Here is a 15,062-nt window from a genome sequence, read left to right on the forward strand (position 1 = left end):
CTCATCTCTGTGTAATGATTGATATGGAAGCTAAAGTATAGAGACAGGTTAGTGCAAACAGAGCTGATAAAGGGGAAGCGTTGTAAAGATGCGGATGTGTGTGTGCGGATCAGTGCGCATGATACTGCGGCTGCACTCCAGCATCACCAGCATCACCAACCAACCAGCATCAGCATCAGCACCAGCACGCTCCAACTCACCTTGAATACGAGCCTCGTCTACTACGCGGTCTGCACCCGCCCCAGCGCTCCAACGTGCCAGCCAATCTGGAGATGTCAAGGGCGTGGCTTGATGAAACATAGCCCCGTTCAGACTGGAAGTCTGAGCCAGTAGGATTGGGCCGGGGGCGGAGACTGGGGTTACATTCCCGCACTGGGTTCAGCGTCTCGCTGGAGGAGCGTGTCGGTCTTTCAGGAGCGCGCTGGTGCAGGTGATCGGGGGGGAGCGTGGCTGAGGATGAGGTTGAGGCTGATGAGGATGAGGTTGATGAGGATGCCATAAGACAGACGGGCAGGGGCAGGAATGAAGGAAGACGCCGGGAGGAAAGAGCACGGGATGTGACATGTCTCTTAGTGATGTGATATGAATAACGGCGGTGCGTTTGGGAAAACGGTGCGGCGTGCGCAAATCGACTATGTGCAAATTGTTGCAAGGGCCACGCTGAGCTGGTTTTGCTGGTCGGCGACAGTACTATGATTTGGTATGTGGCCACTTTGATAGCAAGCGTTTTCAGCACCCGGGGAACGACAGCTCAAGGTGAGTCGAAGAGCACGTTTTACTCTCCAATTTATTTGATCCGATCTTTAAGATTGTGCGGCTTTGAACTTGCGCCCGATCCATCCGCACGCTTGCATTCATTCCATCCGATTGCGCGGTATTATTTATGGGTTTGTTTTATGACAGGCCGTGATCGGCCAGACGCAAGGCGTGTAGCATCGTCTCCAGCCCGTCACTTCGTGAATTCCTGGAGACATGACGCGATCTCACCTTCCATTTGCACCATTTGCAATCAAATCATTGCACTTGCTGTACGATCGATGATTTTGCACATGCAAATGTCAATGTGAAGTGCACAAGAATAGCCGATCGCACAGCCTACTGCACATATAGATTCCACCAGTGCATCCTATTATACTGGCACACCAGACCATACATCTGCAATCGTCTGGCTGGCTGTAGATTTTTTTTTTTACCTTCTATTAAATCAGCTGGACCTCCAGCATGGCGCTGGATATCTCCCAGGCGCAGTCGCCATTCTCTGCATTCACTGGCCTTTTTAATAATGGCACTACAGTAGCGACTGTCAGGCTCCTCACGTTAGACTGAGATGGTTGTGTTGTGTTGCTTTGGATGCAGATCCTTCGTGCGCCTTGAATCATCCATGTTTTCTATAGCCTGGTCAGGAGTGGACTCATTTAACCTTGCTGTTTCCAGGGGGTCGAAAGCAAGGCTTGTTCCCATATCAGTGGTGAATCCACATTTGTGTTTGTTCATGTAGCTTTTCCATCATGCAGCACAGTGTTTGTGCACCTTTTCCACCATGGTAAGGTACAGCATGGTGTGGTTACCTATGATAGATCTTGTCATTTAGCCTGTTCACACCTGGTGGTTTTGTACTTCATGAGCTGGAGTGGTTTGATATAAGCTATAAGATATAAATGTACATATTGCCAAAATTACATAGACATACAATCATGAGCTTGTTAAACCTAACTTAAACATGAAGTATAAGGGGCTTTACAATGCTAGAATATTAGCCTCCATTCTTCTGGTAAGGCCTTTAGCAAGGATTTGAAACGTCTGTGGGATTTCATGACTATTTAGCTTAAAGAACATTTGTAAGGTCAGGACAAAAAGGCCTGGCTTGCCGTCCATAGTCCAATTCTTCCCCTGTGTTCAGTAGGGTTGTGGTCAGGTATTATGAAGCAGAATGCCTTTATTTGTCATATTTACATATACTTATGTACAGTACGATGCAATTCTTTTTCTGCATGTTCCAGCATGTTTGGAGACTGGGGTCAGACCGCAGGGTCAGTCGTTGTCTGGCGCCCCTGGAAATTTTGCTGTAAAAATGCTGTTGGTTAAGTTTAAAAGATAAAAGTTTAATATTTAAAAAATCATATCATGTTATTAGAAACATTAGAAATCCCTTTTGTACAAATATCCATGAACATACAAAGCAACATAGATTATTATTACGTGCTTTATGCAAACGGTGAAGTTGTAGGCAACTTTTGATTCTCCATAAAACTGCCCACGAGCAGCAAGCGTAGTGAGGCGGCGTGGCCCCTATGAGGGAAAAATGCAGGTGAACATGTACTTGGAGTTCATTGCACATGGCTGATGTTTTTATATGATTGTTAGAGGAGAATGAGAGGCATACACTTAAATAAATAACACAAGCTAATAATTTAATCTGTGTAGAACTTTATATATGTTGCATCCTAAACAACCACACAAGGATTGCAACCCCAATGTTGGTAAAACTTTGAATCAGTTGATTATTTGTAGGGCAGGGATTATTTGTATTTTTTTCTGTCATTTTCACCACCTGCTTGTCTAATATGAAATGCACAGCATATTGCATGAAACGACTAAAAACAAAATACAACACTGTGTTGGTGGTCCAGATTCAAGAAGCATCAAAGAACTAGGTGTAAACTTGATTGTAGTCTTTTAAGCACACGCTGAATTTGCTTTCCTTTCTTGTAAGGCTACTGAATGTAGTGGCCAGGTACAGACTGGCTGAAGCAAAAAGAAGTACATAGCAAAATGTGATTCCCCCACAATGCAACCCCCTTCTCCATCATGAAATCATAAATCATTTTGTGTTTGGGACCCCCACTACATGCATGACACCTGCACTGCTTGATATAGGGGGCCGTTATAATCCTGTTTTTAGAAACGCTGTTTCTGTTTTTTATTTTCTGGGTTCTGGGATCAAAGGTATCTAGATTTACAGTCAATAAAATTTTCATTTTATGTTTAATCTGTATTTACTATGGTTTATTTTCTGCTCATTTATTTTCTGTTTATTTTCTGTGTTACACTGAGTTACTGTAGCTTTCCAGTCAGCTCTAATCAGTCTGGTCTTTCTCCTTTTTATCAACAAGGTGTTTCTGCTCTTGGAACTCCCACTTACTAGATGTTTTTTTTGTTTTTGTGTACACTCTAGAGACTATTGTGTGAGGGAAAACCAACAAGATTCTTTAGAAAACTCTTAAACAAGCATTTCTGACATTAACATTAGCTCAAGGTCACTTCCATTTTTCCCTATTCTGATGTGTGATGTGCACAATAACTCAAGCTCTTGATGTGTCTGTATGATTTATACATTGCACTGCTGCCACATGACGGGCTTGTTGGATGATTGCATGAGATAGCAGGCGCACAAGCGTTCCTAATAAAGTGGCCAGTCAGTGTAAATAACAATTCAATGTAAAAAAGTTTAATGCTAATGCTACATTCACTGTGTTAAATGTACATCAGGTATGTTTCCACTTTTACTTTGCAATAATCTGTTTTATAGCTTTTCAGAGCCAGAAGGTTTTAGAAAGTCAAACTGACAGAATGCAAAACTACTTTGTTTAGTTGATTTTTAATGGCTAAAATGCTAATTTGAATATAGACGATGTATTTGGGACATGATTTGTTTTCCTTAACGTATTCTGAAATGTATTTTTGTTTCAATTCATTCTGTCTGCTCAGTAAATGCAAATGAACAATTTAGCCACAACTAGTCTGCCACTATTTATGCTATATCAAAGCAAGCATGACGGAAATAAAAATCTGCTGACTTTTAATTTTGGCAGCCATATTTCATACTGCATTATGTAAGTATAGACAGTGTATGTGGCACCAGGCAGCTAGTAAGGTAAACTCCAAGCAGTGATGTCAGTTAGCTACTTTTACAGCCTTTAGCCGTAGTCATGTGGAGGTTTTGTTTCAGATCGGAAGCTCCTGACAGGCGGCCACTATGCTTTCACTCACTTTCTTCTTGCATTCCTTTACTTTCCCACCTTACTCAGAGTCTTCCTCTGTTCCCCGTCAGCTAGAGCTGTGTCAACGTGGCCGTACTGTCTCCTTCAGGGCTATTAAATATTCAGCAGGACGCTTACAGATCCTGGACTACTGCGCTATGCTTTTCTGTCTGTCCTGCCTAGACTTGCTAACTGCTATAAAACTCTTATTCCTGTTCTAATGTTACTGTTTGGTACATAGGCCTGCTTTTATATTCTAGGAGGAGTGGAATCAATGTCTAGACAGTCAGAGTCATCAGTAAAATATAAATAATTCATTAGATTTTTTTGTCTTATCCCAGTACACTCCTTGGACTTTTCTGAAGATATTTGGACATTAGGGATGTATTTTAATATCTATTATGCTTTCATTGGGCTGTCATGTTGCTCAAAACTTCTGTCACACCACTATATTTGCTGGGTAGTGTTCTAAACCCAAAAGCATATTGGTTTACTTCTTCTCTAATGTAATAAGTAAAGTTTAATGTGAATGAGGAGTGATTTGGGACCCAGCTTCTGTTCACACATGCACACGACCAAAAACTTCTAATTTCTGTAAGTTTATTCTGATTAAATTTAATTGCTTTTGTGGTCATTAAAACAAACCACAATCACTTTCTCACTTACAGACACACACACACACACACACACACAGATACAAATACACAAACAGTCATATGTGAAAACAGCCTGTCCAATAGACAAGATTTTCTAGAAAATAAATAAGTGTGTTGCCATGTTTACAATTGGACTTCTCGACAGCTGTTCAGCATTATTACAGTTAATATTATTACAATATTGCCCATCCCTGGCATAATATTTTGTGATGTTTATTTTTACTTACAGAACCACAGAGTTCTGCTTTCACCTTGTGTCCAGTGTTCTTGAGAGAGTCCAGGTCCACCGAAAGCCTGACCAGGATAAAACTATTACTGAAGATGAATCATTTAATAATTAAAACAAATGCCTTATACATGTTAATTAACTGTTAATTAACTTCACAACACTTTTTGATTCCGTAAATGTGTAAAAATAAAAGTCCATACCAGTGCCTGAAAAAGACAGTTTAGCAAACTCTAAGGCTGGGAACAGATTGTGAAGTTCACGGACACCAGGCTCCAGATGGGATTGGTTGATGAAATGATGCTGGGGTGCGCATCCTATCAGATGGACACCTATGACCCTGTTAAAGTGACCATGTCTTGTGTTTCCAAATAACTTAGTGACCATCTGGTGTCCCTGAAGTCTCTGTTCCAATTCAATACATTTATACACTTGCTGACAACTTTATTAGGAACGCCAAACTTATAAAGGGTAAGAACACATGTGCTCTATAAACAGCCTTTTTGACAAGATTTTGGTCCAGTGACAAATGTATCTTGTAAGTGCTGCAGATTTGTCTTACATTATACTACATCCCCAAAGTGCTCTACTGGATTCAGTATTCAGTACATTACCTTCTTTATAAGAGAAAAAAGCATTTGATGCACTATATACCAGCAAGTCTTCATTCCCATCCTGAACAGGATTCATGAGCTTTGGAAAATATTATTTTTGGGTTGCATTTGGGTTGAGTTTGGAAGAGCCTTGAAGTAGAAACCCTGCTCCCATAAATTGAAATAAGGTTTGAGGTTTGCCATAAAACCTGTGTTACATACAGTATATTCCAATTCAGAACTTCAGAAATTTAGCATTCCTACTTTTTTTTTAAATTAAGGTTGTAACAAATAGAATAAATGGTGCTAAAATGAGCAGGAAATCCATGCAGGTAATGTAGGATTTAACTTACTGTCCCATAGAACAGCAAGAAAACATTACACTTCTCCATAAGACTGTGTGGTGGACCCACTGTGTGCATGTTTGCTGTGGAAGGGATTTCAGGACGAGGTGGTGTAACCCTCTACGTGGCTGATCATGTGCAGAATCTAAAAGTTTAACAGAGTACACACATCCCCTCTTGTCCATTCATTATGGCTTAACCGGCTTTTTGTGTGACCCATATCTGTGCACTTCTGCTGTCACAATAACAGAGAGGTTTTCAGGGTCAGGCCTCATGACTCAACAGCTCAAGCCACTTAGAAATCCTCTTTGTTTCAGTCCTAAAGTTAAAAGGTTTAATTACACTGTATGGTCAAAAGTATGTGGACTACACCCATTGCTAATGATGTATGAAATCAATTATATGAATTGAATTATGCAAGTTATAAATATTTCTAAGCATAAAGTAAGACATGTTTTGGTACCTTGCTCCAAAGCTGCTGTTGGCAGGTACAGCTTTAAGGCGTCAACAGTACAAATCATTTTTTGCCACATTATGGTTCAGTTTTGACCCGTTTCTCTCGTCAATATGCAAGAATCCCACCAATGGGCTTGGAATATCAGAATGCTCATGACCAGAGGGGCCATGTTAGTCTAGAGATATTTTGCTTTATGTTTGGGAATGTTGTCTTGATTGTCCAGATTAATTACTTTACTTTATTCATGTATTATCATATGCTGTTTGTTGAAAAGCAGCCCCATATTATGATGCTTCCACCACCATACCTTACAGTGGCTTTTGTCCTCCTAAGATTCTTTCTCCAAACATGATGAGCTGAATTATTGCCAGAGTTTTTATTTTTCTTTCTCTGATTTATTTCATCTACATACTTCTCTGCACATTGCCAGTTCCCTTGTTACAGCCCCATGCTGGCTGAAGAGCTCTGAGACTATCATGCGCCCACTAAAACACTGGCGCCTGCCATATCTTTTCACCTGTCAGTAGAGTCTTACAGAGAACTGTACAGTGTACAGAGAGTGATGCTATGAACTGCCAGAATACCTCACCACTAGTGCAGATGCCTTGACCAGACAGAGGTCTCAAAGGTCTCTATTGTATAATGGCAATGGAGCCTGTTTGACCTCTCACCCACAGGCACAATTGTGTCTATTTGTATGGCTGGCCAGGTTGATAGCACAAGCTGGGATTCGAACTTGAGAGCTTGAGATCTCTGTGATGGCGGGATAGCATGTTAGGCTGCTGCACCACCTCTTTTAGCAAAGGACTGCAATGTAGATTATTTTGTTATTGTGTAGCTTGTTGTTCCTGCTTCTTTTCATGATTTCTCAAACTCTTTTTGGGTGACTGCTGGCTTTAATCTTACCTTCTTAAGTGAAGACGCATTTATTAAGGACAATCAAACCAAATGTACAAACAGGAATGTTTAAGGTGTTTGCTAGTGATTTGTAGATCTTTCATTAAGTGTTTTAGAATAATGTTTGGCCTGAGGTAAAGTCTTTTTACCTTTATTATTATTGATACATTTTGTATAAAATCATACATTGTACATTCTTCTAATGAAACTAGGTGCAGTTTGCACAAAAGTTTAGTTTTTTCTTACTATTATTTGCAACATTAATAGCTAGCGCTTGATTTATTGTTGTGTTAGCTTTACATAGACACTTAGTATTCCACACAGTGTCTAGAGAGCGGAGAGTGCGGTGTCAGCAGGATTTTTGATTACGTCTGTGATTTCCCTTTTCATTGAAGCGCTGAGGATCTACTACGTTCCATTAAAGTGAACATCCTGATCTGAGCAATGAGGCCAATAAGGGAAAATCCATTCATGAGAATATTTAATGCTCAGACAGATACTACGAGCTTTAATGTTTACGGTTTCTCACGTGCCTGTAACGGGCCTGCGTATGGATCGACCGATCTGAAAAGCTTATTATAAAATCAATCTGACTGTAAATGAGTAACGATTAATTAGTTGGCTGGACGAGTTTTATGTCGTCTCATGAATTCTGTGGTACTTTTACCTGCCACATCTTTTAAAAAGACACACAGTTGGAACCAGTGACCTTAAATCAAAGAATTCATGTAGCCTACTGACATATATTTTCCTTTTGCACTGTATCCACTATTCTGTTTATCCTATTTATTAAATGTTGACCCTGTTTGGCCCTTGACATAGTCCCTGTTTTTAATTTTTACCCTCTCTGTGATTGATTTTGACACCTCTGCTGTATGTCTATTAAAGCAGCCTGTGAATATTTTAGTTTAAGAGGCTTGACACAAAACACTTTACTGTTGGGATGCAAATTATTTCTGAATGTTGTTTAAGTAAACCAGTACCAAACCTTAAAACTGTCTGCGTTTCTGATGTTTCTCTGCTTGCGTGCAGGTGTCCACGGCGTGAGAGAGGAGCCCCAATACGTGACGGCCCATGCGGGAGACAGCGTAGTTCTGGGATGTGACGTGAGCCACCCCCTCAACGGCCAGCAGACCCCCTACGTGGTGGAGTGGTTCAAGTTTGGTGTGCCTATCCCCTTCTTCATTAACTTTCGGTTCTATCCTCCTCATGTGGACCCCGAGTATGCCGGTGAGTAAAATTTCATTAGCTGGTTAGCGAAAAGCATCTGAAACTTGAAAATGAAATTCTTTATTTGCACATCCCAGAGGGTTTATGGTTGAGGTTTAGGGTTAGGGTCTAGGTTTAGGGTCTAGGGTTAGGGTTGAGGTTCAGGTTTAGGGACTAGTGTTAGGAGTTAGGGTTAAGTGTCTAGGGTTAGGTTTAAGGTTAAGGGCTAGGGTTAGGTTTAGGATTAAGGTTTAAGGTTGAGGTTAAGATTTAGGGTTACTGTTATGCTTGGGGTTAGGTTTAGGGGTTTGAGTTAGGGGTTAAGTGTAAGGGTTCAGTTTAAGGTGTATAGTTAAGGTTAAGGGTTTAGGGTTAAGGTTTAGGGTTAGAGGTTAGGGTTTATGGTTAAGGTTGGGGTTTTGGGTTAGGGTTAGGCAAACTTTAACCCTAAGTCTTAACCCTAAACCTAACCCTAAACCTTAACCCTCTGTGATATGCGAATAAAGAATTTCATTGTACTGTACATGTGTATATGTATATATGACCAAATAAAGGCATTCAGTCATTGTACAGTGTCTTTGGAGCCGTGAGGGTCAAGTCCTTTACTCAAGGGCCCAAAAGTGCTTGCATGGTGAAGCTGGGATTCAAACACACAACCTTCTTGTTGATAACCATTGTTCCTATGATGAAAGTGGACTTCATACACATCTGTCCACACATGTTTGACTAATCTTGTTGGTCAAAAATTGATAATATGTGGCCAAACACTTTCTTTTTGCTATTGTGTAATCCTGAGCATCCCTAATTGATATTCAAACTTTTCCACCACAGTAAGGGTAAATATTGGTTGATATTTGTTTGTTAATTTGAATATAAGGCGTTTCCATTTTTAAAATACGAGGAGCAAGAAGAAGAATCTCCGTCCAGCCTTTACTTTCTAGATCACGGCCGGTTCGTGTCTGCCAAGTACCCAGCCAGGCTGGTGGGTTAGATTTCATGCCAGTTTGACCTACATTCTACCTACTAGCACCAGTAAACACTCTGACTTCAAACTGTGTCAGAGTTTTAATCATTTGTTTACATGCATTACAGAGCTAATTATAAGGTCCGTGTCCGTGTTTGCCAAACATGCTAATAAGCTGCTAGTTCAGTCTGATCTAATGCGCCGACTCTTAGAAAGGCTTGGGAAGCTTGTTCTCTAGTACTAATTATAAGCTATATGATGTTTGGATTCTTATACTGGTAGCTCTGAGGCTTAAGGTCAGTGTTTAGGTCAGTAATTTCATCATAAGAAAAAGAATAGTCTTAAATGTAAGAAGAAGAACGTCTTTTTTTCAGACATGTCCAACTCCCCTCATCACACTGTCAAGCTCAGCCTCATGCACATCATCCACACTTACTGAGAAGGACCCCAGACAAGTACATGCCCTGTCCGGCACTCATAAAGCCATTGGGCTCTTCTTTTACCAGCCAGAGGCAGACTCCTACATATAGAGGAACACGCTGTACTCAAGTATTCCTTCGCCCTTGTGCTGGTGCCTTGACCAAACACTTTGAGCAGGAGACCACATTGGGCTCTTGTCAGCCTAGAACCGTAGTCTAACAATAGGCCACAGTCTTAAGACTAAGTTTAGGACAGGCTTAAGACAGGCAAAGAAAAATGTTGCCTGATCTGATGAATCGTGATTTTTGATGGTAGTGGAAAGTGTTTCTTTGGGATGCATGATACTTTGACTATCTGAGTATCTGAGTATTGTTGCTGACCACATGCAGCCCACAATTTACCCCCAAATTATTGACCTGTGTTCAGAGCGGCAGCTACAACACCAGTGGGCCACCGTTTCATCCATGCTGGGAGATTCAGAAAGCAATTCATCCATGGTAGTGGTTAAGAAGATTCATTTTCATTTGCCCTGTGTGAAGATGCTCGCTAACCTCAGCGCTGACATCTCGCCTCATCAGCACTTTATCACCCTGGGTTAAAATAAATGTGATTTTTTGATGCTCTGATTTTCTTTTATATCGTTTTTATTGCTGCAAAGCTGTAATCTGTGTTTCCTCATGGTGTATTGATTTTCTGCTCTGGAAACCAGCAGCGCTGCTTGTGATGCCAGTTCTATAAAAACTGTTTGTTGCACCACTGCTGTGAAGTGTGATGACCGGCCACAACGTCAGTATGTTGAGTAGAGTTTGGGATGGGCAGCTGAAACAGGGACTTGACATTTTAGCAAATGGTTCGTCCCAAAAGAGTCTTGCAGGAGGAAGATACGGGGTTGCATACCACTCGGTTGCTGGGGTGCTGCCTAATAATGCAAGGAATTGCATAAACCAACACTAAAGAGGAATCATGCAAACATAGCGTACTGGTTGGCAAATATCACAGTTCGACAATGCTTGTTGCAGCCAGCTAGAAATCCATCTAGATTTGTTTGAAAATGTTTTACACACTTTTTCTTGTACAACATTTCCAGTCCTGCATGGACAGCAAAGTTTTATTACATCTAGAGACTAAAAAACAGTTTCTTAAATTTGGATGTAGGGTTGTATGACTAAAAACTCAAAGCCTGTGATTGGCTATTGTAATGTACTGCTGATCCACCTGAGCGTGAGCATATTTGTATGTATTTGTAGAAGGCTGATTTGATCTGTAAATTTGTACACTTGTCCGTATCTGTTGAAGGAAGGACGAGCCTGCACGGCAAGGCGTCTCTGCAGATTGATCAGGTGCGCTCAGAGGACCAGGGCTGGTACGAGTGCAGGGTTCTCATGCTGGAACAACAGTACGACACCTTCCACAATGGCAGCTGGGTCCATCTCACAGTCAATGGTGAGTCACACAAACACCAAAGATCTGCAACTTAAAAAAAACAAGCCTTTTGGTTCCTTCCCTGTAGGCAAACCAGTGACATGAACTAAATGAGCTTCTGTTTTTGAGTGCTTAATGAGCCTGTTACTGTTTTAATTAGATTTTTAGACTTTTAAACAGTTTTGCCTAAATAATGATTAAAAAATTGATGGACATCTATAATTATAGGTTCTGTTTAAATGTGTTTAAACTGGAAAATGGACTAGAAAACTAGAAAATGATAATTGTCATAACATACATTTTATATATAATTCCTGGTAGAAAAGGTTGAAATGGTCTGTAACACCCTTAACAAGTTTGATAGGGGAAGTTATTGGGTATTTAAAAAAAACATTACCAACCAACCAAGTAATAGGTCGAAATTTTGCCACTTTTCAGAGAACTATGAGAGCAAAGTGTCAATCAGTTTAAAAACTTTGTTTCTCTGTGCAAAATCTCTGAAGAAATTTAGAGATTTCACAATTTACACCATTTGTGATGTCCTGCAAATCCCTTTAAAAAGTTGGGACAAGGCAAATCATGAGAAATCATGTGGCCGAGCAGTGACAAAAACATTTCACTATCAGTTATGCTGTGTATGACTATGTATGTGACAAATAAACTTTGATTTGATTGGATATGGGCCACGACAGTAAATTAATAGCAGGTTATGCCACACTAGCACATGCCTAGAATTTAACGCTGCTTCATAAGCACATTTTTGGCTCAGCAGTGGTGAAGCATGATTCTGCAGGAGTGTGATGCGTTTAGCTTCTACCTTGTTGTCTTTGACTGATTTCATTGCCCGTTAGAAATCCCAGTGGACACATTTGGCGTGGGTTTAGAACATGGCTTTGAAAGAGCATTTTTTGGCAGCTTCTAAATAGAGAATTGATTGTAGTCTGTCAAGATCTTTTCGGCGTTGGTGTTGGAATTGGGTTCCTACAAGCCACCGATCTGATGATGAAGCAGAAAAATATGCCTGTTTGCCTTTCCTTATGTTTATTGGGTGCTTGCATGTGATGAGGTGACTATTTTGCACCATCAGGGGGCTGAATAACACAAAATCTATACCCTGAAAGGAAATGCAGGGGATAGAAATGCTGAAGCGTCTGAAGTATTTTTGAAATGCAGGGTGAAGCGGTTCTTATTCTTAAATGCACTGTTTCATCGGATCTGTGACCCTCTCAGGTCCCAGTTTGCAAACAGGTGAAAAGAAGCAGTCGACTACTGCACACGTGTTGGAGGTGGTGTATGTTAATCATGGCTCTAATTGGTCAGAACTGGATGTCAGCAGCAGTAGAAGAAGCAAAATGTGAACAGGTTATTGGATATGACCAGATTGGGAGAAAAATTGGGGGAAATATTAAAAAAGCTTGTTAGTGTAAAGAAAACGTGCTCAGCCAGCGACCGGGTGAAAGTGTCACCAGAGTGTGAAGGAATTGGACATATCCAAGTGGGACCCTATAAGAGCTGCACAATTGAGCCGGGTGCCACAGGACGATCCTGCAAAAATGATGACAAGCTCAGAATCAATCCTGGAAACAGACCTGAGGATTCGAACCAAGTGTAAAAATGACCTTAAGCTTGTTAAACATGTTGGACTTTATGAGCACGGATTGCTGAGTGTGAGTGCATATATGAGTGTGTATGTGTGTGTGTGTGTGTGTGTGAGTTATTACCTCCATCTCGAGAGGCTCGTGTGCACCGGGAGCCAACAGACGCTGCTTTATAGGCTCTTTTTCTCTCTTCACTCAGCCTGCCTGGCGTGTAATGGATGTGTGTTATTGGTCGGGGTGAATGATTATAATCACAGCTTGATTTCATATTCATCAGTCATGCCAAGGAGCGGTGGGAACAGAAAGACTCTAACACTGTATGACCAAAAGTATGTGGACACCCAACCATGAGCTTGTTATGACATCTAATTTCAAAATCACTGTCATTAATATGGAGTTGTGTGCGGCATGGTGGTTCGTTGGGTGGCACTGTCGCCTCCTGGATTCAGTTCCCAACTGGGGCGGTCCTGGTCCTTTCTGTGTCTGTGTGGGTTTTCTCCGGGAGCTCCGGTTTCCTCCCAAAGTCCAAAGACGTGCAAGTGAGGTGACAAAATTGTCCATGACTGACTGTGTTTGACATTAAAGACTTGAAGTGATAAATCTTGTGTAACCAGTAACTACCTGTTCTGTTTATTCTATTTTTTGTTTACTTTGGGTGTTGCTTTAACAGCTAAATTAAAAACATATATTTGTAAAACTCAGTTGTTTTATGCTGTCTGCATTTCACTGTGACTTTGCTCGTCTTGCTTCGTCACTGAATCGTGCTCGTTATTCATCACGAGGCTTCACGGCTCCTGATATTTCTTTCCTCAGCTGTCAGATGCTATCCAAGGTGCTATCCACAGGAACAGTATAATTAGCAACGAGCTGTCAGCTCTCAGTGTGCTCTCGATATTTGTTCACTAAAAATATGCATGCGAGACGAAGCCTATGAATATTCTGAAGTCTAAACAGCGACCTGGCAAGGATAATTCAAGCTGTGAGCGTATTTGGGAAAGAGAAAGAATGGCTGGCAGAAAAACAATTCTGTGATAGATAGATGGATGGATGGATGGATGGATGGATGGATGGATGGATTGATTAATTCAACTTTATTGTCATTACTCAGTACAGGTACAAGGCAACGAAATACAGTTAGCATCTACCATAAGTGCAAATAGTAGCACTGTGCAAAAAGAACATCAGTAAAACTAGATATCTATGGATAGTATAATAATTATAACTTTAGCTATTTACATGTATGGTATTAGCTCAAGGGTGGCTCACAGTGGGTAGCACTGTTGCCTCACAGCAAGAAGGTCCTGGGTTCGATCCCCAGGCGGGGCGGTCCGGGTCCTTCTGTGCAGAGTTTGCATGTTCTCCCCGTGTCTGCGTGGGTTTCCTCCGGGAGCTCCGGTTTCCTCCCACAGTCCAAAAACATGCAGTCAGGTTAATTGGAGACACTGAATTGCCCTATAGGTGAATGGGTGTGTGTACGTGTGTGTGTGTGTGTAAGTGTGTCTGCCCTGTTATGGACTGGCACCCCATCCAGGGTGTTACTGTGTGCCTTGCGCCCATTGAAAAGCTGGGATAGGTTCCAGCATCCCCCTGCGACCCTAATTGGATAAGTGGTTAAGAAAGTAAGTGAGTGAGTGAGTGAGTGAGTGGTATTAAATTAATATACATGGTAAAATATACATAATAATAATAGTAATAATCATAAGCATCAGATTGGGAATACTAGGTGTGTATAATAATAATAATAATAATAATAATAATATGTAAAATACATAAAATATAATATTATCACACGAGAAATGACTCATTTCAGTTCATGACACAATTTTCATGCCCGTGAATTAGGTAGGGACTTAAGGTAGGGACTGTCTAAACACCAAAATTTTTTTTTATTAGTCTCATACCTGAGAAATCAGAATCATTCCGTGTGACAAATACACAGTAAAAGACCATCAGAAGGGAGCCAATACTTTTTCACACTGTACGTATAAACACACCCACACACATCTGCAGTGCTGCACTGAACGATTTCTAGAATTATTTCCCATAGGGCTTCACATGCACACAAGCATTCATGAACATAACGTTCACTCCACCCTCCGCACTGTTCTGTAATCTGATCCGATTATCTTTGACTGTTCACTACAGACGGTTTGTGTGTTTTTAATGTCACACCGCGTGCACAGTAGACTCTGTGACCTTACTCACATACGCTAGTGGTGCTGCATTGCATCTAAACGGCGCGAAGCCTACTTGAAATTCATCATATTTGCCGTGAGTGGAGCGGATGCAGCAGGGG

At 41.0% G+C, this 15,062-nt stretch overlaps 1 protein-coding gene across 2 annotated transcripts in view; it reads left to right on the plus strand.

Moving 5' to 3' along the window:
- Positions 1-417: 417 nt before the first annotated feature.
- Positions 418-15,062, plus strand: part of igsf9ba (immunoglobulin superfamily, member 9Ba) — a 41,490-nt gene continuing 26,845 nt past the window's right edge. For both annotated transcript variants that reach the window (XM_063017076.1, XM_063017078.1), the window contains exons 1-3: positions 418-756; positions 8,186-8,383; positions 11,043-11,189. In XM_063017076.1, coding sequence (XP_062873146.1) covers positions 693-756; positions 8,186-8,383; positions 11,043-11,189 — 409 coding nt within the window. In that variant the 5' untranslated portion in view covers positions 418-692. The remainder of the gene's footprint in view (positions 757-8,185; positions 8,384-11,042; positions 11,190-15,062) is intronic.

This window comes from Trichomycterus rosablanca, chromosome 20 (genome assembly GCF_030014385.1).
Source record: "Trichomycterus rosablanca isolate fTriRos1 chromosome 20, fTriRos1.hap1, whole genome shotgun sequence".
Lineage (NCBI taxonomy): Eukaryota > Metazoa > Chordata > Actinopteri > Siluriformes > Trichomycteridae > Trichomycterus > Trichomycterus rosablanca.